This window comes from Hetaerina americana, unplaced genomic scaffold, assembly GCF_022747635.1.
Source record: "Hetaerina americana unplaced genomic scaffold, ioHetAmer1.1.p SCAF_129, whole genome shotgun sequence".
Lineage (NCBI taxonomy): Eukaryota > Metazoa > Arthropoda > Insecta > Odonata > Calopterygidae > Hetaerina > Hetaerina americana.
The window spans coordinates 73,046-96,129 of NW_027286392.1; the positions used below are offsets into that span (position 1 = coordinate 73,046).

General features: G+C 38.1%; 1 protein-coding gene across 1 annotated transcript in view; it reads right to left on the reverse strand.

Annotated features, from left to right (window-relative positions):
* Nucleotides 1-4,860: 4,860 nt before the first annotated feature.
* loaf (lost and found) overlaps nucleotides 4,861-23,084 on the reverse strand; it is a 576,301-nt gene continuing 558,077 nt past the window's right edge. Inside the window, exons 3-6 of the mRNA XM_071583128.1 lie at nucleotides 17,356-17,579; nucleotides 13,194-13,338; nucleotides 5,087-5,171; nucleotides 4,861-4,921 (exon numbers count right to left, since the gene is read on the reverse strand). Coding sequence (XP_071439229.1) covers nucleotides 4,861-4,921; nucleotides 5,087-5,171; nucleotides 13,194-13,338; nucleotides 17,356-17,579 — 515 coding nt within the window. The remainder of the gene's footprint in view (nucleotides 4,922-5,086; nucleotides 5,172-13,193; nucleotides 13,339-17,355; nucleotides 17,580-23,084) is intronic.

Consider the following 23,084-nt stretch of genomic DNA (forward strand, 5'->3'; position numbering starts at 1 on the left):
ATTACAAAATCTGTCTGCAAATAGAGAGAGAAATATTTTAATAACTAATCAATTCAATGAAGGTAGGTAACATTGTGAATCCTCGGTCATCATTAAGATGGATTACTCTGCAACTCCTTCTCCTCTATCTCAGTCGTTCGTTATCGCCTTCTGATAACTGCTGGTTGTGTCAGTGATGCTAAGCTGAATTTAGAGTGCACCTTATGTAGCATTACGAAACAATATTTCTCAGCGATCTTCTTCGAGAGCGAAAGAAATCATGTTTCCTGCCGGGAGCCCTCCACAACATCAACTAGGTGTCAGAATGTCACATGCACATTTTTAAGTAGATTTTTTAAAGGTTTTTAAAGTTTAAGAAAAATAGAAGTTCGCGTGTGGGGGCTATGGAAGCCGGAACGGGTTGATGCAGAAATTTTTCCAGGACGTAATAAGGGAACGTCAGTAAAGGGTAAGGCAGAGTAACGGAAGGGCAATGGGTAGACAACGCCAGGACCCCACACCACGTTTTCCCTACTTCCACCCAAAGCCCGAAAGGCCACAGCCTACTCACCCTCCGCCCTTATTGCATCCCGCCCCACATATTCTTTAATGGTCCCTCTCTCGGAACAGCCCTTTCTTCGCCACTCACCGTTCTAGATTTCACCATTCCCATACAACTCCTCGCTTAATCCTCCCACAAGGCATATAGGAGAGAATCTATTTCCTTAATATTCCTCCCATCCTCCTGTCCCACCCATCTCTTTCTCCTTCTAACTCTAGTTGTAGGGAGTGGTCCTCTTTGGTCGGAGCAAGGGAGAAGGATGCAAAGGAGTGGTTTGGGAGAAATAAAAAGGAGGTAATACATCATAAGACTCATTTGGATTTCATAATGATTTGTTCAGGGTTGCGCACAACGCTATTCTTTGCCTAAAGTTACTCGAATCACGTGAATTGTTTATGTATGTATCATACTGTTTTATACCATTTATTTTTAATCTAAAATTAAGTTTCCTTCGCCTAAGTACGATCAATACGCTCGAACAATATGAAATTCTCTTAAAACCTGCGACTCGATTTTCATGGATGGCACGTTAAATTAGTTAGAATAATAATTTAAAGACGAAAGGTAGTGTTTAAATGGAATAGAAATATATCAAGCAATCTATGGGATCCACTCAGAAATTGAGATGACTAAAATCTATCTAATGAATGAAAAAAAATATTAAATTTTTTACTACTTTAACAAATTAAGTAATTTCTTGAGGATAAATTGCAATTGAAAAGTGAGAATCGTTATATATATATATATATATAAATATATATATATATATATATATATATATATATATATATATATATATATATATATATATATATATAGCATACCACAACAAAAAAACTACAATCTCAAGTCATGGCAGGTTCATTCATTAAATATAATAAAGAGAAAAAGAGAACAATTCCAGCAGCAGCAACTTGAATTGGATGAATGCAGTATTTATTTTAAAATTGACCTATCGTCGATGAAATGAAGATATAATTTTATAAACTGAAATTATTATTCGTATTTAGTGTTCTCTCATTGTACATAATTTATATTTTACTGAAATATTATTTACATTAGAGGCTGACAGAAATTAATTACTAGAAAAAGCGCTAAAAGTATAATCAAACAGATATTAAGATGGGAAGGTTTAACGTGTTTGATAAAGTTTGGATTAGCTGATGTCTTTTGAAAAATATATCAATAGCCTCAGGCGTGTGTATACGACACTGATAAGTTTTTAATGAAAGTTCAAACATGACCGTTGCATTAGCTTTAATTACAACTCATAGAAGATTAAACTCCCGCATAGTATTGGCTTTTTTCACTCGGAACCCCTCAAAATGTTAATGAGTAAATTCTGAGTTCAGAGAGAGAAAGAAGGAGGGAGGGAGAAGCGGAAATTAAAAAGACTAATTTTTGCCTCGCAGAAGGAAGGAAAGAGAGTAGGTGTAGAGAATTAAGATTCTTTCCAAGTCATAAAGTTGTGGATGGAGATTTTTTTAAAGCTCCCTCTTAGTTCTTAGTTTTTTGTTGCCTTTACATGATTCAGTTAGTTATAAAATTCAGGAGTCCCAGAAAAACTTCTATATCCGCTGCAAGGGTATCTGCGGATATTTCAGTATTATTGGAGGCGAATAATTACTGACCAAATTCTATTTAATTAATAATACACAGGCTATTCGTTATACTTGTGATTATGATCAATGTAACGAAGTAGTCTACTGAATTCAACTCCCACTATCTTCTGCCTTTGATTTCAGTATTCGTAATGATTGGATTTAATCATCCATTTGTTTGTTCTACCAAAAATATAATTCACTTAAAAGGGTTCAAACACTCACTGTGTATAAATATCGGGACATAAAAATTTGAGGTTAAAAGAAAAGCCTTTAAACGCAAGAAAGGAAAAATTAAATTCATGAGATTTTTCTCGCTAAATATATCCGGCGAGACTAAATATGAACTCAGCATGCTAACAGCTCTAGAAAGCCGCATTTATTATTATGCCACGCGTTACTTGATTCCCCTTTGAAACAAAAATCTAAAGACCAGCACACAATGCTACAAAACAGGTAAAACATCCATTGAGCTATACGATATAATTGTAGTTATTAGTCAGAGAAATTTTTACGATAAAATTTTAGAAGCAAATATCCAACGTTGTCTCCTGGAACCGTAAATAATGCTTTAATTTCTCCCGGATCGCCTCCACCTCGCGCCCGATCGTAAAAAAGGAACGTTACCGGCGGAGAAAAACTCTTTCGAAAAGAAATACAGGCGCAGTTAAGGACAGAAAACTTTAAAAGCTTCATAAAAATTTGACGTCTCCCTCTGACGCCTCCCTCCCACCTAACATCCACGCGAATGTTTCCCTGTCGTCCACCCTCCTTTTTCTTACTCGCTTCTCGTACCTCTCCCCTCCCTCACGCCTCACCATCTGCTACTCCCCGCCTACTCCTCACATTCGCAAAACCTCTCGCCCCTTCCTGCTACTTTCTCCCTCCCACGGAAACGACGCTCATTAAAGCTATTCGACGAAAACGCCATCTAACTTAACCTCCCAAAAGCACGCCAAGGATGAAAAATTTAAAAGCCATCCACCCGGAATTAGAACTCATTGTTTTAGCTTTTTTTGCACCCACCCTTCCCGAACCCTCCACTATTCTCTCCGTAAGGGGAGAAAACTGCCTACGCCGTTGGTCGCTCAAAGTAAAAAGAGAGGAACTGGAGATGAAATTTCTTCTCAGGGCGCCGAGTGGTTCCGTGGAATGAGAAAAGATAGGCACATGTCGGAGAGGGAGAACGTGAAAGGGGAAAGAGAGGGATCAGAAAGTGCACGCAATTGTTCACGGAGCGTGTGCTTCGCATCATTGGTAAAACTTACTGGCAGATGTATAGCAGTCCAGCACTTTGAATGTACACCAAGGCTTTGGCTTCAATTTTCCTTAGAAAGGGGCAAGATCGCTTAGGCACAAATTCAAGAGAAACGATTGCAGTCGAGATTACGTCAGGGGAAACACAAATTAAGTTGGCTATCTCAATGCCTTCTCATGATTCAGAATATGAAACTAAATCTCTTTCCATGAATGAAAAAATGTTATTACATATTGTTTCACAGCTTGGAACAGAAATAACTCGTGCTACCAGTCATGCGACACAATTTAAAACTATTATGACGAAGGGAAATAAGTATCATTAAAATAAGCAGCATCAAACAAAGAGAGATAATGGTTACATGTATTTACAATTTATTCCTTAAGCTCTCAATGGAACCTCCTCAGAGTAGAAAGCCGATTAGTTTTCCTCGAGTCAATCTCTTAACACCAATCTGTTCAATTAGCACGAACCACTCTCTGACGGTCACATAACGAGATGTATTATGTCGAATTTTAGTATGGTTCTTGGAAAAATAAGTAAATATTTTTAACTATTAAAACCGGTATAATTCAGTTTCGATTGATTTTATTGAAAATTGAATTGAATACTAAGAATCATGACATGAGAATTGAAAAAAAACCTCAATCAGAAAAACTACTGGTGACTAGAAAATGTATGCATATTCTATTATTACTATTGTAGTCTATCGTTAAAGGCAGGTTTTGAATGAACACTCACTATAAAACAACAGAGCAATGCATTTATTTATCTCTCCGGACAAAAACACAACCAAACATCCACACCTAAAATAAAACCTTCGATTTCTCTTAATTCCTTCCACCCTTTTAATATGCCTAATCTATCCCCACCTCTTCCTTTTTTGAATAATATTTTCCCCTCTAGCGTAGGCTTCAATACCTCAATGTCAATGAAAGTTTTTCCAATCAAAATTACCTTGCTTCTTTGGATTACCTCTAACAAACCTCTATCCTTCCCCCACATATGACTAGCACTTCCTTGTTTGGTTTTTCTTTCTGTCCGCTTTATCTTTTAAATCCCTCTCTACACACGAATTTCAAAAGCCTGTAATCTAGACTTATCCTGCAATACACTCTTCAATATACACTTTCGCATTTTTCCGCTTCAAATATCTTGTTTCCGAACCGCACAAAACCACGTACATCCATACTCAGCGTCCCTATTTATAATGCCACCCTTTTGAAATCGTCTTTGCTTAAGCAACTTTTTATTTGACTGGCAAACGAAAGCTTTATCATCTTCAAACATAACTGATTTGATGAATCCCCCAGCCAAATTTCATTCCTATCTCCAGTTATTCCCATCATGGGCATGGGTATGGAGGACATGGCTCTTTAACCATATCCTCCATGCACGCATATGTTGAATAACACCCGTGATAATGAACAACCCTGTTTCACACCTCTTCCCAAAACTGCTCATCCCGACTCTCCATCCACCACTTGAACCTGAGTAGCCTGACACATGTACTTGTTGTGTCTGTAAAGGTACAAGAAATATGCCTAGAAAACACAGACACGAATTAGTCGCCAATGAAAAACGCGATTTAAGTCTTAGAATTGAAGTATTACAACCGTATGAGCGTGATTTATGGTTGGAATCAGTTAACCCGAACGTAAATCGAGCTAAGAGAAGCTCATGTACTGTCCATTGATAGCTGCTCTTGTATTATTTACAAAGGCTTCTGGCAATTCATGTTCCCTTTGATAGCTGTGAATATAATTTGACCCTGAAAGCCAAAGGAAATTGCATAGATTTAAGAAATACTTTTCTCTCTATTTTACGGATAATCAACCCCGTTATAACTTATAGAAAACGGCAAATAGTTTCCCTCACAATAGTGGAAGCTTCAATTATCGGAACATGGTAAAACTTTAGCATATTCATCACTACTCTTACATGAAAACAAAGGAGTGTAAAACTTCAAGACAATTTAATTATTTTCCAGAAGTAATGGAGGAAGTACATTATGATTAACTTGAAGATATTTATTCATGATTCAATTAATCCCGTATTAAACTTTAATGAAATAACCACATTGGACCAGTAATATGTTTTTCAGATAAAAATTACAGCCTTGAAATATTTCCTGAATAATATAAATCCTATAAAATAAATTAATTATCCTGTTAATTTTAATTTTGAAAGGTTGATGGAATTAAAAAAAAACTTGTCATCACAGGTAGCACAACAGTAAAATAATGCATCTCTTTATTAGAAGAATGATAGCAAAAAATCAACTCTCTGGAAAATCGGAAGTTTCAAATCTAAATAATTCGCGGAAACTAATAAATATTTTGGCAAGACAAACCATTTCTTGGGAAATAGAGGACATTTCATGCTAAAAAATCTTCCGAGAGGATTCAAACACAATTGTAGCAAAAAATGTAAAATAACCAGCTGATAACATCTTGGCAGAATACTATATCATAATGGCGATGAGCGTAGATTGTCGCCTTTTGAGACATAGGCGTAGAGAATATTTTGAATAAATAAAAAGACCAAGAAGATAAGTCAGAAACAATTACGAAATATAGAAATATTTAGAGCAAAAAAGGGAAAATATGGTATGGTGATTTGAGAAAAGAGCGGGACGCTGAAAGCTTTAATGGAAGGGAAAATGCTCGAGCGCGGGAGAGGGGGGAAAGGTTTATGCATTCTAATTGGTTTGAAGAACGGAGTAATATGAAAGGCTTTGGTAATTTGGTTAAGAGCTCGATCATATCCATCCTTTAATTCCACTATACCGTTGAGAGACCATCTATGGTAAAGACAGCATGAAATCGTGCTTTAATTTGGAGGACAAAAAATATGTTCGGTGTGCTTGTAACGCGAGTACTCGAGTACGCGAGTAACGCATAACCAACTAGTGAGAAACTACTTTTATTGAAGAGTCTACTTATACCTGTAATCTACTTGATTATGATAAGAGGAAACAAAGGCTACACCCAAAAGCAAATTGATTCTCAAATATATTCATTAGATCATCCTGGAACATCTCTATTGTCCTGTCGGACATTTACCTCAAACTTCCCCTTGTTGGGGCAGCAGGCCTTGCCGCAGCGTTAAAAGAGGGTCAGGGATTGTGTCCGCTCCAGCGCGCGTGCATAAGCGTGTGAAAATACCCACCTTCACTCATGACAAAGGGTTGAGCGCCTTCAGCTCCGCTCACACCACACAACATTTCCCGTGCAATCAACTGTGTCGCTATTTTGAACGATATGCTCCGCTGTAAAGCTTGGAAGAAAGTAATGGAGCCGTCCATAAACTAATTTATGAAAATTTTAGCCATTGAAATTGCTCATAAAAACAACAGCATATCTTCGTTAACTATAAAGTATCTCCTTTAATGTTTTATATTGAGAGTCAATTCACAATACCTTAAGGTAAATTTACCAGAAAAGCATTTTTAGAGTAACAGGTGGACCTTAGGGGCAGTGGGAGGGGAAATACTTTTTTTTCTATATTGTACTCATCTCATAATATACATTTCAATTTATACTCTCCTCGTTCTCCGTTAAATGCCCAAGTTCCTTTTGGAAGGTCGACAATCTTTCATTTATCTAAGAATATTTTTCAAAGTAATGAACTGTATCGACCTAACAAGTGAAAGGTTATTATTAATACACATGAAATTTGACCAAAAACCTAGTAATCGAGCTTCGCTAGAAATATCATGGTAAATATGTGTAGTTAAATTGCTGGGCCAAGTACGGATCTTATCTGAATTCCAAAGAGGCAATACTTGTTTTTCGACGGAATATGAAGTAAAACTGATAGCACTTGATAATTCATATCATTGCTTGCGTATATGCACATATTGCTTCAAAAATACGGTAAAAAATAGGTCAAACAGAAATAAAGCACTACTGAAAAATGCGAACGCCCCCAACAATATGAAGAGATATTCATCATGTGTTCTATCTGGGAATTAAAACATTTGGCTTTCTCCTCTTGACAAAACATATTCTTCATTTGCTTTCTCAAAATGACGGTAGGCAAACAGAGAAGGCATTACGAAGAGATTTATAGAATGCATGTTAACTGAACTCGTGTCTCCAATAATATTTGTAGGAAGTGGAGCCGATGGAAAATGTTTGTAATGAGGTAATCATCATTAAACCATATTCCAATGGAGTGATTTCAAGACCCATGCTGAAGAATTTTTTCCTTTTCCAAAAAGATGGTACCAAGCAATTCAATCATTACAAAATGATTCTTTAAGGTAGGCGGAGTTTCGGTATCTTGGCATATGAATATGGGTAGAAATACGATTGGATAATGAGAAAGCGACGTTTACCTTTAACAGCCCATTTCCTTCTCAGCGCGAACTTAGTTCAATCAATCCAAATCTTGGCCTAGGTGACTCTTTGAGCAATTTTATTTATAATACCTTCAATCATTTATGAAATGAGAAGACCTTTAATGTGCAAACATTCACCTTGCTAAAAGCTATATTATTTCCTTATATTATCACCTCAATAATTCCACTACATGAAAATTAATGCTAAGCTAAATTGCGCTAGAATGATTAAAAATCAGGCATCTCCAAAATCTTTCTAATGATAGCTATGATTCTCACAATACTCTTTTCTCGGCTCTTTTTCCATTTGCCTTCCTCTCTCTCTCTCTCCCTTTGGCCGAAGCCTTTCTCTATTCCCTTCACTGGCTTTTCCTCAAACCTCACAACCCGCTCTCCTACCAACCTTCACAACACAGCTCCGTCTCTCTCTCTCTATCCGTCTCTCCTACCGTGCACCCAGCACGACTCATTAACCTACGTGCTCCATAAAGATCGTCGTTAAAAACGCACAGGGATCGTTATTTCACCTTTCCTCCTGACTCTCCCGCTCCGCTGTCTCTTCCATCTCACTCCTTTACACCGAGACTTCCCCGGAAGGGCCTCTCCTTTTCCTTCCACCCTTTCCCTCCCTCCGCCCTCCTTGCTCGCATCCCTTCGCCTACATCCACCCTCCACCCTTCGAGCGTGTAAGGGACCAGGAAGTGGGCATAGCTTGTTCCCCTGGGGCTTAGGGAAAAGGTATTTCCAGTGTACTTTGCCTTTTTAAATTCACGAGAAAAGGGCGGAGTAATCAGGGCAAAAACGGTTAATAGGTCACGCACATCGAGCGGAATAAAGCAATTAGATTTTGTATCGGCAAACAGTAGAGTCAAAACAAGCTGAAAGTAACATTTTGATGGAAGTGTTAACCCTTACTTCAAGAGAACTTTGCTAATACCAATCTAATGTGTAAAGGCACCATGCAGTAACCAGAAAATAGGAATTGTCGGATTTCGAGTTAGCAGATTCAAATACAAAAATTTTAACTTGTTGACAAAATATGATGAATGAAAATGAAAAATGAGATTAAATACTGGATAGACATAGAATTAAGCGAGTGCTTTAAGGAGTCAATCAAATCTAACGAAACCCACTTATATACTCAATATGGAAATATTGCGGGTTCAATAGAACATTTAAAGCGGCGTTGCTGAAAAATACCAAATTTTTAAAGAAATTAACGATAAGAGTTTGACTGCGTCGTTGCTGAAATTAAATTATTTCATTATCAAAAATTAATTCGGAGATAAACATGATGAAGGTAAATAATCACCAATTAGTTAATAAAGATTTCAATTTGAAAATATTGACGTCGATCAAAATTCAACCATGTCTCATCGCAATTAAACCGCACTAAATCGACTTGCCAATTTACAACTTCCGTGTTTCCTGAAAAAATATACGAGCACCACACTTTTTTAACGCCATCGTCATGACCGTGTCTTTAGAATCTGTTTTTGCGTTTTGAGTCAATTAATTGTGAAAGCGTATTGTAAAACAAAATCAAGCAACTCTTTAATTACTAAAAATGTCTAAGTATCGATGATTACCTTTGTTTGAATGAAATTCCTACCATTCTTATATGCTTCTGAGTACTTTCTGCCATGAGCAAAAGTTACCCAAGATCTTTGCTGAGGAATAGAGTTCCAAAGAAATGTGATTACAGAAACCAACAATAAGAAATCATGAGATTTGATGAAATTATCATTGTCCATCTGTATTAAGAACGTAATAGCTGGGATTCTTGCTTTTAAGGAAATTTCGATCGAATATATATTCTCATTTGAAGACGCTGTACAGCATTTAAATTAAAAAACACCGGGTATAATAAATTCCCAAAGATGTATTTCCCTATTGCGTCTTTTTAGTTGACTGTCATATGAAAATTCATCAGTAGAGAATATTTACGCACAATAAAAATGAGCATTTTCTCCCAGCACTTTGGTAATTTGCTTGATATGATGAATTAATTTGTTCAATAAATAAAGTCCGTTGGGAATTAATATGGTTCTCAAGATTTTATTTTTTCCTATTAATAATGTAAAATATTTTTTAAATTGACGACTGCCGTGCAATATACATTTATACGCGGTAACGATAGAGACAGCAACTCTTTCATCATAATTTAATTTCCCCTTGATTCACTGCCACCCTCTCGTTTGCGCCACTTAAATGTCCACACAGAATATTTGATCCCTCGCTGTTAGACTTGCCCAAGCCATCCTTCTACGGACCACGCCCCTCCGCGCGAGTCGACATCCCTTCCACCCCCGGGAATGGGAGTCATAAGAAGACGTCACTGGGGAGGGGCGGGAGGAAGAAAGGAATGGAAGAGAGTCGAGGACGCGCGCGTTTAAAGTTTTGGGGCACGCACGCGTCGAAAGTGAGCGCCGGGGGTTTCTCTCCGAAATATGAAAAACATTGCAAGGTGGGAGGGGGTATGGACAAACACGATGGCGGGTGTGGGGTGGTTTGGAGGGGCTGGGGGTGAAGTTGAGGGATGAAAGAGGGACGCGGAGAGTGGGGAGGGAAGGAGGGAGGAGAGAGTGGTAGGAGAGCCAAGAGGAGAGATCAGAGCGGGACGGGGGTAAAAAAAATGAAAGGAAGGAAAAGCGTACGTATTCCTCCTCGAGGCGGATGCCAGGTATAAAGCTGGAACGTAAGCCGCTCAAGGAATCTGCTCCCCAGGGCAACCACTCTATAACCCCATTAAAAAGAACAGGGAGAAGGTGGGTAGGGAGATTGTGGGAGGTTGGGGAAGAGATGGGAAGTGGGAAAAGGAGGAGGAGTGGGGAGTGAGAGGAGGGTGAGAATTACGGAAGGTAGGACGAGAACGTGTGTAGATGAAGGGCGTAAGGAGAGAACAAATAAGGCCGGTTGGCGGACAGGTTTGAAGTGGCTGATGAGGTAAGGAAGGCGCGGGAGCGGGGAGAAAAGAGAGGGTCAGAGTGAAGGAATGACGAAAGTAACGAGACTGGGGGAGGTAAGGGATCGAAGGGGAGAGAGAAAAGAGCCGGGCGAATAGGGGAGGGAAAAGAATATGAGGGAGAGAAATTCCGGAGGGAGGCCAGGGAAAATATAGCGGAGATGAAAGGGTGAAAGGACTTCGAAAAAAGGAAGGGGATTAGTCCTCAGGCAAAATCGTGACCGCGTCTTCCATTTGACTAATCCGTGGTAGCATCGTCGCATGAAAAAAGAGGAATTTGATCGAAAGGCACCGGTGTCGTACTCGGAAACATCAAAGAATAAAAAAAACACAGCCAATGCCTTTGACCAATATCGCAAGTTATGTGGAAAATAAGTGTTAGGGAGGTATATGGGGCCATTTAGGTAGGGCTGAAAAGTATTGCTGTCCAAAGTCATTCTCTTCCACCTTGCTGATTTACAAGCTTTAAAATTAAAAATAAATCACTCCCAGTACGGTTTAAAACATGTATACAAAGGGCTAAAATCTAGCAAGTAGTAATTTTGCGAGTGGATAAAATTCCATTTGAATGGGAATACAGGCGAATTGAAAGAGTTTAATGAGGTTTCTTGAAAATAATTTCTGAATACAAGGAGTTAATTATAAATCGAGACTATGGTGCCACATAACGCGTGACATGGATTTTCTATATTTTTATACATACATTATTGGTCATGAATTACTTTACCTGATTACAAAAACGGAAAAATTTAAGTAAAATTTTATAAATCATAAACTCTAACTTGGAATAGTGATTACTTTAAAAAGCAATGTGCAATCATTAATCCAGAACTAGAGACTGTAAATTCGGGATGTAAAATAAATGAGGGCATATTGTTCAAGGCAAATGTTCATGTGAGTCAAAACTTTGACATTCGCATGGCTTTTGTGCTTTTATCATATAAAATATACATGCAGTCACTGATTGTCTGGCTGTATAAAATCGAGAGAGGCTGAATTTTCTCGGCAAAAATTGAGAGATAAGTAGAGTACAACAATGAAGATGAAATATCTTTGTGACCACGATGATATCCTTAATAAATAGTTCTTATACTGCCTTTTATAGCGCCGGCACAACTCCATTTCCCACACTTATGGAACACTTCCATCCCTTCTCCTTAAGCCTTCTTCCCCCGCCACTCACGCACGTACTACAATAAGCTCTACGTCGCTCTCTGCCTTCGCTACCTCCCAGTCTTTGAGTAGTGACTTTGCCCATTTTGCAAGAAGATTACCCTGAGACGTGACGGGAGGTAGTAATGAAGGGATAGCGTTATGTAGGGCTTGTTTAAGGCTCAGAGTTTAGCGTGAGGTGGAGATGCAGAGAGACGAGTAGTAGGGCGATTGACTTCGTGCCAAGGGCACGCAAATACGAACTCGTCTCTGAAGAAGACAAAGTTAACAGTCATATATCCGATTGCAAAGGAAAGTTTTAGCAAAAACCTACCGTCTTGCACTCAACTAATAGCTTTATTTGCACAAAAGGAATCGTCTATTGTCGCCTAAGCTAACGCCTCAATGATAGATTTGGGAGCAACAAATGGACATTGAATGGATAAAGAGCGAAATATTTTTTTTCATGGTAATCACTTTTTATTTATTTAACACTCTGAAATATCAATGATTTAGTCAAATATATGTATACTATAGAGATCTAATACATGATAATTAGATACACCCTGAAAATCTCTTTTCCATCAACGATAGACTCTCATTGAGAGTATAAATGTGAGTGTACGTATTAGCAAGATCTTTTATTTAACAAATTTTTTCGGTGCAACATTGATATTTTGTACATTAGATTGAAGACAATTACAAACGACCAATACTTGGAGGAAAACTCACCTAGGGCTTGAAAATTGTTATATTGCGATATGAAAGGTTGACTTCTTTCATTAACACTCTAGAAAAAAATAATGCTTTAAAAATTTAAAATCAACCTATTTAGATCTATTATTACTTGAAAATTGTCAATATTCATTACCAATAATTATTTTCCGTTTATTCAAATCAACTTTAAATGATGTATGAAATATGTTCAGCTAATTTTAGGCTATATATTAATACAGTCCATGTCTCAGATGGCTCAGAAATTCAACATGACCTCTGCGAACCGTGGTTTCATACTCAATGAAAAACGACCAAAAATGTCAGAATTACAACTTGAGGAATAGTATATTGATCATAATTTAGAGAGAGAGGAGAGACTAGTCATACCGTAACCCCTATCAGCTGAGAGCCATCAACTACGCGGGAATACGAACTGTCTTTACAAACCCCTAGTGGAAATTGAGCCAGCCAGACCCCGGAGTGAAGATAAGTTTGCGTTAGAGGAACAACCGCGAACAGTGGAATGATGAAAACCCTCGTGCTTCCGGGGGTAGGCTATTTATCTAGGTTAGTATCGTATCTGGGGGTGGCGAAACGGCGGCTGTGGTACTCACTGGGGTCCTTCACGGCTGTGATGATGAGCTTGAAACCGTTAGATTCCGTGCCCCATCCGTCCGTCACGTACTTAAGCGTCACAAAGTTGGTCCTGGTGTAGATGGCTCCCACCGTGTTCTTGGTGTTTCGGCAGGAGAGGTCGGCCTTAGATCCCAGAGAGCACGTGGTGCAGAGTACCGGAACGTAGGGACGAAGGAGGCGGCCAAGGAAGGAAGAGGAAAGAAACAAGAAACATGAGAGATAAAATTATAGAGCATTACAAAAAAATGATATCACTGAAAAATTGAATTAACTAATTTCATCAACTAGAAATTAAACACAGTTAGATCTACCTCTGTCAATTTTATTAATACATTTATTGCAGCTTCATACACGTAGGTCGAAATAATCGGCTTACCACAGGGATAAAAGCGGTTTTGCTTTTATGTTTACGTTAATCATAAATTGATTTCGCCATAAAATACTGCCTAAAGATTTTTCATGATAAACAACTGATTTGGATAACACCATTGAATGAAAATACGGAATTTCGGACTAAATGAGAGCTATTTAATTTTCGATGCGAATGAAAATCATTTATTCAGGAAGTCAGTGCTATAGCGTAACGTAAAAATGAACATCGGCTCCGTACAATAGCTCGTGGATTTGTTATTCGAGTTTCTTGCAAAGGATGGAAAGCGATAAAAAAATGAAAGAGTAATAAATTTACTGCCATAATAATGCATTGCGTAATTTTTGTTCCTTCCTGTAAAAAAAATGTTGCTTGCAATCTTCTCTGCAATCGTTTTAGACATCATTTCATTATGAAAATAATTACCTAATTAGTAGCGTTGATGAATTTTCGGCTTACCTTTGTGATGTTGTGACCCTTAATCTTTCCATAACCTCACACGCCTTTCTTACAGTTCCCCTCCCTAACATAAAGGCTGTCCTTGACCTATGATCTTATGGCTTAAGGCTCCACCCCCACGGAAATATAGTTATAGCTAAAATTGACAGCTAACAGTGACACCATCTAACTTAGATTTATACACGCATATACGAGATTTTAAATGTGATGTACTAATTTTGGGCAAGTATTTTCGTCAATGGAAATTTTCGAAATTGAAAAACATTACAATAAAATGAACACTTAATTTGATTGTTTAACTTTTTTCTTAAAGTTAGCCTTACTTGATTTACGGTGAATTGCTTTTACGATTCACCTTCAGTACGCTGATGAGGGCTACTTTGTGGCCAAAATACGCGTATTCGTATTCACCTTTCTTATCCCTACCCTTATTTACCATTTAACCCACCCTTTGACTTGTGGCGTTAGCCAACTAATCTAATTTGTACTTTGTTTTGAAAGATAAACTGTTAACGGCTATTGGAGTTTTTCATTTATCAAAATAATTAGACCTTCAAAGTAGTTTTAATCATGGCCAAAAACAATTTTTATCGAAATTTTTCCATCATTACATTGCTTATTACGATTCATTAATTCATCAGGTCAGTGGAAGAGTATCTTTGAAAATGAAAGTTGTTCTGAGCCTTTCCTCGATCGCGCATATTCAAAATACGACTGTGGTATCCTCGACGCCGGTGTGGAACATAAGAACGCCGCACTTCGCGGATATTTTAAAAGACCGACCCGGACTAGAAACAAGCGGATTTTACGGGAAGGGAAAAAATATTCACCGAGGGAATTTCACCGTTGGAATTAATTTCCAACGCTCGGGGCACTTTGCAACAACAGCGGAACTGCGACATAAAACAAACGCACAAGTTTTTACTCGTTCGAGCATCATCCCTTACGCCCGGGACACTTGCCTTCGGGAAGGATACGGTGAGAATGTGGTGGGGAGATGGGAAGAGGAGGAGAGGTGGTGGGGAGGGTAACCTCCCGAAACTTCCCTCGAGTGAACGAAAGCTTTCCAACGTTGGTTTTACTACTTTGATTACTCGAGCCGGCGTATCACACCACCTCGAGAAGGCTCAGTTAGCGCGATTCGAGTGAAGAGAGTTTTTTCCTGTTGGCGATCTCAAAAAAATAGTTAAGGCGAAGGCGGCAGATGGATGAGGAAAGACACGGAAGTGTGTCGCTGTCTCGAGATGGGAAAAGAACTGCTAGGGAGTTGGAGCCGAGGAGAGCCCCACGGAACGAGAGGGTAGGGAGGAGGATGGGGAACCTTCAATACACAAACAACTGACGAAATGGGTTTTGAGTTGGAACGAATTCACTCGGATACAGATCGGCAGCCGCCGGGCACAAACTGTTCCCGTTCCTGTTTCGTTTGGAGGGAGACACGAAGGGAATCTGCGAGGGGAGACAAACGGAGAATTTGGCGGTGGGGGCAAATGGAGAAGGATGAAATGCGCAGGAGAAAGTTGGGAATAGGACGGATTTGATGAAAGAAGAAAAACAGAAAGGATTATGAGAGGTAGATGGGCAAACTTTCATTCCGTAATGGTCTTAATTACCAGAGGTAATTATGGTGAGAAGAACATTTATTTAAAGAAATATTAGTTGAACAAAATACTCGTAAGAAAAAATTTTATTGGAAAAAAATTGAAGTTTATTCCTATTGATAATAATCAAAGGTGAAACAGCAATCCAGCTTGTTGGAAAAGAAGTATTTCCTGCATCCATGCACTCATGTTTGAAAAACAATCTACCTATTCCCACAAAGATCAATCCAAACACATCGTCTTTCTCCATTTTCACGCTCTCTCATTTCAAAGCGTTTTAAGAAAGAATATTTTTCCATTGGAATTACCTAAGGCGTTAGATCCCAATAAAATTATTACTTCCACCCAATCAGAAAAATTTTATCACGTATTCATCTGATCTATTACTTTTATTTTTCTTCTAACTTGATAAAAGTTTACTGTCAAAGTAGAAAAGAAACGCTAAATAGATTTTTATGCTTTCGTGCAAAATCAAGTTATAGGTTTACTTTTTTTATGATCTAGAATTTTTAGAAATCTTTTTTTATAGATAGAATATTTAAGAGCTAAAATGACGATCAACTTCCGTAAGAGACGTTGAGAGGGGAAAATAAAGGGGTGAGATGAGAGATTTTCAAAATAATTAACTTCTACCCTGACTCCCTCATTATCTCATTGGGAACATAAGATTATGATTTTACTGGTTATTTAAAATGAGAATACACAACTATTGTGCGAAAGATCATCCTGCAAAGGAATATTGGAATAATAAACGAATATAAGAATTCCACCAAGACAGAAAAGTCGAAAGTAGGAATATGATATGTTTGTCACGTCATCCGAGGTTTTGCATCACTTTGCTAAGCATATACTTGGAAAATTTTTACCCGTGAATTTAATGGTATTAAATTCTTATCTTAAGATTACATATGTGGCTAGCAAAACCAATCAATCATAGGAAACTATCATAAAGACTTTGCATCGGTTTTTTTGCGCCGAATCTTAGCATGTAACTCAATGGTTTATTGATAAACTTGGCGGATACATCTGAAAATTTGATACTCTAAAATTTGATACGTTATACTTTGAAATTTTATTGATTTGATGATGAAATTTTGTATTGGCTGCTACCATTGCGTTAGAACTTTTCCATACAAGACAAGGGTAGGACCATTCAGGATCTCTCAATAAATCATTTTTCAAAATCGAAAACTATAAAAAATTGAATATCCCTATTTGGAGATATACTATGAAACAAGTTATTGCATTTTAAATATTTGGTAAAGGAATCAATCTCGGAACTAGACATGACAACGCTTGCATGTAATGCATTTTTGGAGAAATTTATTATTTTTAAGGGGTTGTTCTGATAAAAATTAAACTGAGAACAAGTCTGTAAAAATGGCTAACACAAACGACCAATGGCTTGTTCCTTATTGGGTTTTACTTTCCTTAAGTCATCAGTTGCTGCATTCACCAGTTGCTTAATTACTGTCGAACAGAAAGGGTTTGGAAATATCGCTGCTAGGGAAACTTAGTTTAAAATAAGTGAGAGTGGTTAGATTTATTAAATAACTCAAGGTAATCCGTTGAGTTAAAATTTGCAGGAAAACCGATAGCTTCCAGCAATTTGAAAATCTAGTAAAATAGACAAACTGTTTACATCTTCTTGGACGCCTTAGTTCAGACATAAGTGTTCTACACATTGATTTCTCAGGTCATTATTCTCACCTTGTAGCTGCCAACGGCATGTGCTCCGTCGTACACGAACAAGTGGTCGTTGCAGTCCAGCTGTAAGAGGTCGAAGCGGAGCATGAACCGCTGGAGAATTGAGTGCGTTTGGAAAGTGATGGCGCAGTCCAGGTTGCGCTCGTTTTGTGATCGGAGGACCGCGCCGTCGATCTTCCGATAAAGTTGCTGCAAGAAGTGGCTCTTGCAAAGCGATGCCATGTGATCTGTTAGGTGAGAAAAAGAAAAAGGATTTTCTTATTTAGTTAATTCGACACATCCGAAAATGTCTTAGACAAAGAAATACAGTGTAAAATTTCGAAAAATCCGAAGAGGGCAGAATTTTCCTGTACCAACATCACCCCGCACACCAGAAAATCACACCACTTGAATTTTTTTATGGGAATATTCAATCGCATCTCGAAAAATATGTACACAAGGCTTAAAACAATAACGTAGTTTTCTCTACACCTTCACATTAAATGACAGATAACTGAAAACATTAATAAAAAAATTATAGCGTTACAACAAAACCGTCAGTCTCCGGATTTATATAACTGTGGTGGAGTATGACCGCTGAATATACTCCATGTAATGCATAGGGTTGGATAATATAAGACGGCATAACCTGAATGAAAACTTTAAAACACGTTTATTTCAGAAAAAAATAATTTGAACTATATAAGCACAATGAGAAATCTGGTATATGTACTTTAAAACAAATAATTACTGAAGCGCGCTACTATGTAAACAAAATTAAGGCAATAAGTTGCACGACGACATCGACGGATATTGGCCATTGTTCATTATGACGATATGTATTGTAGTGAATATGGAAGTCAATTAAACCCGTGTAAATTTTGCAATAATATGGACCACATTTTCAAGAATGACAGCCGAGTAGTACCTCAGGTACAATCATACAAATATCCAGAGAAAAGCTAAACCGTATAGAGAGACAATGTCCTGAGGATAATAGACCAGAAAAATCGTAGACCTAATGCCAGTTCAAAATGTGTAGTTCTCACCAAAGGCGTACAAATATGTATCATGCTTTTGCAGTTGAAACGAGAATTCAAGGTAAAATCATTAATTTTATATTTACAACTGCATATTAATTTATTGGAAATGAAAAATACAAATGTTCTGTTACCATTAATTTTCACGGCATGTCTTGTGGTCTACCATTTTACCCTACCACCTCCGCCTCACCTGCTCTCAATGATCTTTCACATTCGCTGCATTAATCGAATATGGTCCATTTGGCCAGCATAACTGGTGACACCGTCATTACCCGCTCCAAGCACTGCAGCATTAACACGGTACCACTCAGAGGGACTTCTAGAACGGATGAACCCTCGGCAAACGAGGAGAATCGATATCCTCTTTGTCACCCTTCTGCGAAAACGTCAGAGTGCTCTGAGACCCCCTCAACCTCAGATCTTTAATTAAAGCCACGAGTCTTATCTTTTCGAACAGATCCTCCAATTTACATGACACTGAACGTTGGAAAAGTCCTAATTATATCATGAATGCTATTACCACTATCCCATTCAATATTAAGCTATGTGAAATACTTGCTGCCCGTATTTTTTCTGTGACATGAGTTGGTGTATTTAAGAATATAAGGGTAGACTACTATGAAAAGAACCAGCGGGTATAGATTTCATATTATTACAAGGGTGTTATCCAATAGTGGCCCGGATTAAAAATATAGCTACTAAAACGTATTCATCCAGTTTTTACAGAAGGAAAAATTGACCAGAGGAAAATTAATGGGATTAGTTGACTCAGTTTTACGGTTTTATAATTATCTTTATACGTTTTATGTGTGTTCATACGGGTGCAAATCTGGTGATGATAAAATTATACCTACAGAGCTTGAGAACATAATAAGGATACAAGATAATAATTCAGCACTACTATTTTGGCTAAATGTCACTCAACGACGGATATAAACAGGTCCAGGGCAGCCTAAATGTAAAATAATAATGCAGATAATGTGTGTAAACGGGTTCGTTAATAGCCATGATGTTCGTTGAGTCGATTCAAGAGTCGTGATAATCTGCCATTGAATTAGTTTGCTTGCGGTGATATCTTCATCATAATTTGGAAGAAGGATACACGTCATGTCGTAGAGTATTTAAATCAATCGCTTTAACCAGTAGAGGTGCTTCCGTTTAGCCGCCAAAATCAACCACAAGATCGGTTAGCATCTTTAACACGGCTTTAATGAGTATTTAATTCAAAACATTATGACTTGTCACAAATCAAAGTTTCTTTCAAGTTCAACTATAAAAATGATTGATAAAACCGCAATAAAATTATAAAATAATGCTTAGGAAAACTTGTTTTAAGTATTTAAAATGTAATTACAGCCAAAGCCCCAAATGTATTACTTACTTTTACTTTAAAGACAGAGGAAAATTATTTCACACTGAAGGCATGGGGGACAGAATTTTTTATGATGCGGAGTTCAGCCAAATATATAAATTGTTGAAGTATTAATGTTATGTGCATGGGGTGAAAGTCAAAAGCATGCTAATGGAATCTTGTAGCCTTAATGGACCTGCTGGGGGACAGAAGTAAAAATTAAAGGTTCAGTTATAAGAAAACAACTGGTGAAATATTTTATTAGGGCCTAATTCCCCATTAAATATCCAAACAACCCGAAAGCATTCATCATAATTGAGAAGCTAGCATTGTAATCAATGTCATATTTAAAATCTGAAAATTATATTCCATTGATAGCTTTCGTGAGTGATAGAGTGCTTAAAATCGGGAGTTGGAAAGGTGAGGATGTTGCAGTATAAACCTACATTTATGAACCTAACATTACTCAAAATAACCCAAAATGATTTGCATTTTAGGATTCCAACGCAATATTATATTTGATGGACTTAATATTACAAGGCATGAGACGCAGGAGAGGGAAGGTACGACATAGGGCGGGCGGAGGGGAAGAAGGAGAGTCCCCCTCAAGCATCAGCGTCAGCTACCAGAAAAGGGGGCGTGAGCTTCGGCAGTGAGGTGTGTGCGGTATGGGGTTAAAGGATTCCGAGGAAGTAGGTGAATAAGGGGTAGAAAGAGGGGTTTGGCGGGGGTGGATTCAAGACTCAACCGCGGAAATTGCCGCCTTCAGCTGTATGCAGACCGCTGAGACGCGATTAGTTAAGGAGGTTGCGGAGATGGAAGTGTGGATGTGGGTAGTGGTTGAGGGAGGGGAGAGTGAAGGACCATAGAAGTATTTTGCAAGAACGATGCATTTTACCTCATGCCTCATCAACCCCTTTTGCCACCCTCCCTATTACCTACTCCACTTCCATCATTCAAACCCTCCATTTACTATCAATCCTGCACCTGAGAGTGGCAGGAATTCAAGCTTCACCAACTGTAGGAGTGAGAGTCAGGTTTGTTGGAGTTTTGGATAAATAAAATAGAAACGGCAATGACAAAGGAGAAGTGTTAAATTGTAGTTTTCGGTAACTGAAGCAAATATTGAATGAACTATTATTAAATTACTTGAAACACTCAACAAAAAACCGTTTAACTTAGTATTATTTTTGAGAGAAGTCTAATGGTCGAGTAACATTTTAGTGCATTCACTATTTCAGACGACACCAAATACGTAAATGCTCTAATCCTTGTATTACACTAATAAACCATTCTTCAAACTACGTACTTCCTGCCTCCCTCCATCCCGTGCAACCTGTCTGTTTTTATTTCTATCCGTAGCTACCCAATATTACATATCAAAATAACTTAGTAGAATTAAGCCATTTTTTTACGAATTTAGGAGATTTTACAAATTTTCGGTGGCTTTAAAGGCACAAGATGCTGTGACGAAATACCGTACATAAAATGTCACAGGCATTCGTAGTCGTAACGTAAGCTTGTGGTATTATATATATATATATATATATATATATATATATATATATATATATATATATATATATATATATATATTATATATATATATATATATACACATATATATACACATATATATACACATATATATACACACACATATATATATATATATATATATATATATATATATATATATATATATATATATATATATATATATATATATATATATATACAATTGAAGAGCACGTTTATGACATAATAACAATATGTGCCATATTGCAGGGGAATTTATAGCCGTATTCATATCGGAAACGAGACCAAAATCACATTAAAAATTATGAAACGCTATTGCATACAAGTGCATAGAACAAATTAAGATAGACTAAAAACAGAAAATCTATCAGGGGTGAAGGAATTATGACTGATTAAATAGTAATGGAAGTCTGCTTAGAACCAATCTTAGGATTGAAAAACTGATGATGATAAGTTTCATTTACATTTTGACGCATTACCATTTTGGTCATGCAATAGAGTCGGCCGTGCGACTTGTAGGAGAGACTAGTTGATTTCAGATGAACTTCCTCGGCGATCCATAATCTCGGCCAATGAAGGATACGCCAGGAAGGGTAGGAATTTGGAAATCAGACTCTTTATTGATTTTCTCACATTAAATAATCAAGGTGTTAAATAGGGCGTATCATGGAAGAACCGCATTCTCCCCGAAGGGCAACAAGAGTCATCCCCCATCCGAGAATAACCCCAGAAATCCCCACTCCAAACCCATCCTCCCAAAGCCAATCTTTCTCTCTCTCTCCCTCTTAAACCCCAGGCTCCTCCACCTCCTGCCCTCTCACAACTCTCGCCTCTCTCCCTCTCCTCGTCCCAAACTCCTCCACTTGCACTCAAACTCCTCTCTCCACGTCTACTATCCCATCCCGCTAAATTTAACCCGAGATGCGCCTGGCAGCGGAGGCACTCCTAGAGCCAGAACGACGACTGCTTGGGTGTGCTGGAATCGGTGTCGGTACACCGGGCACAGTTGGGTGAACTCAATTCATCAGTCTCGCCGAGTGCACCTGACTCCCTGCCAACACGGATTATCAACACGGCCACCGCCCGTATATCGAAAAGGCAACGGCAGAAGTTGCGGGCATCGGCCGAATTTTCCCACTCCGATCGGACTCGACCGAGCGTGGGAATCGAACGCAACACTTACCCCCGTCAACCCTTGAGTCCACCCCGCGAATCTTGCTGCCCGGTGGACCCGATTTCCTCTCGAAGGTTCTTTCGAAGCTTATTTGTGTGTTTATGGAAACGAGGAAGGACAATGAAAGCATCTCCCCAATTGTTCCAAAGGAGATAAACGCAAATAATGATGGAGACACATCAATACGCACTACGTATTGGTTCTCCGTGACCTGCAACATCTGACCCCGTTCGAGAGCGGTGCCCACGAGAACAGTATGCTGCATACGCAGCGAAATCTGAACCGATGGCAAATACAAATATCTTTGGCGAACGAAGCAAGAAATGGCGGAAGACCGAAGCATTTTCACCACGCGACCTCGCGAATACTTTATAATCAGTGAAATACGGAAAAAAATGATGCAATTGAAATAAAACACTCGCATGGTAACGCAAAGCGAAATCGTTATTCTAGAATTCCCCCGGTTTCATGTTTTCCCTTAATTTAATGATTGAAGCAGAGTCACTTTTAACCCAATGTTTTTTGTCCCTACCAGCAATATGCGGGTCAGGATTTCTATGGAGTCTTTCCGGGGTATATAAAATCATTTTCGTCCCCGGATTTACATAAATATTTTATTAATTAAATTTAAACTAATCCACTTCTA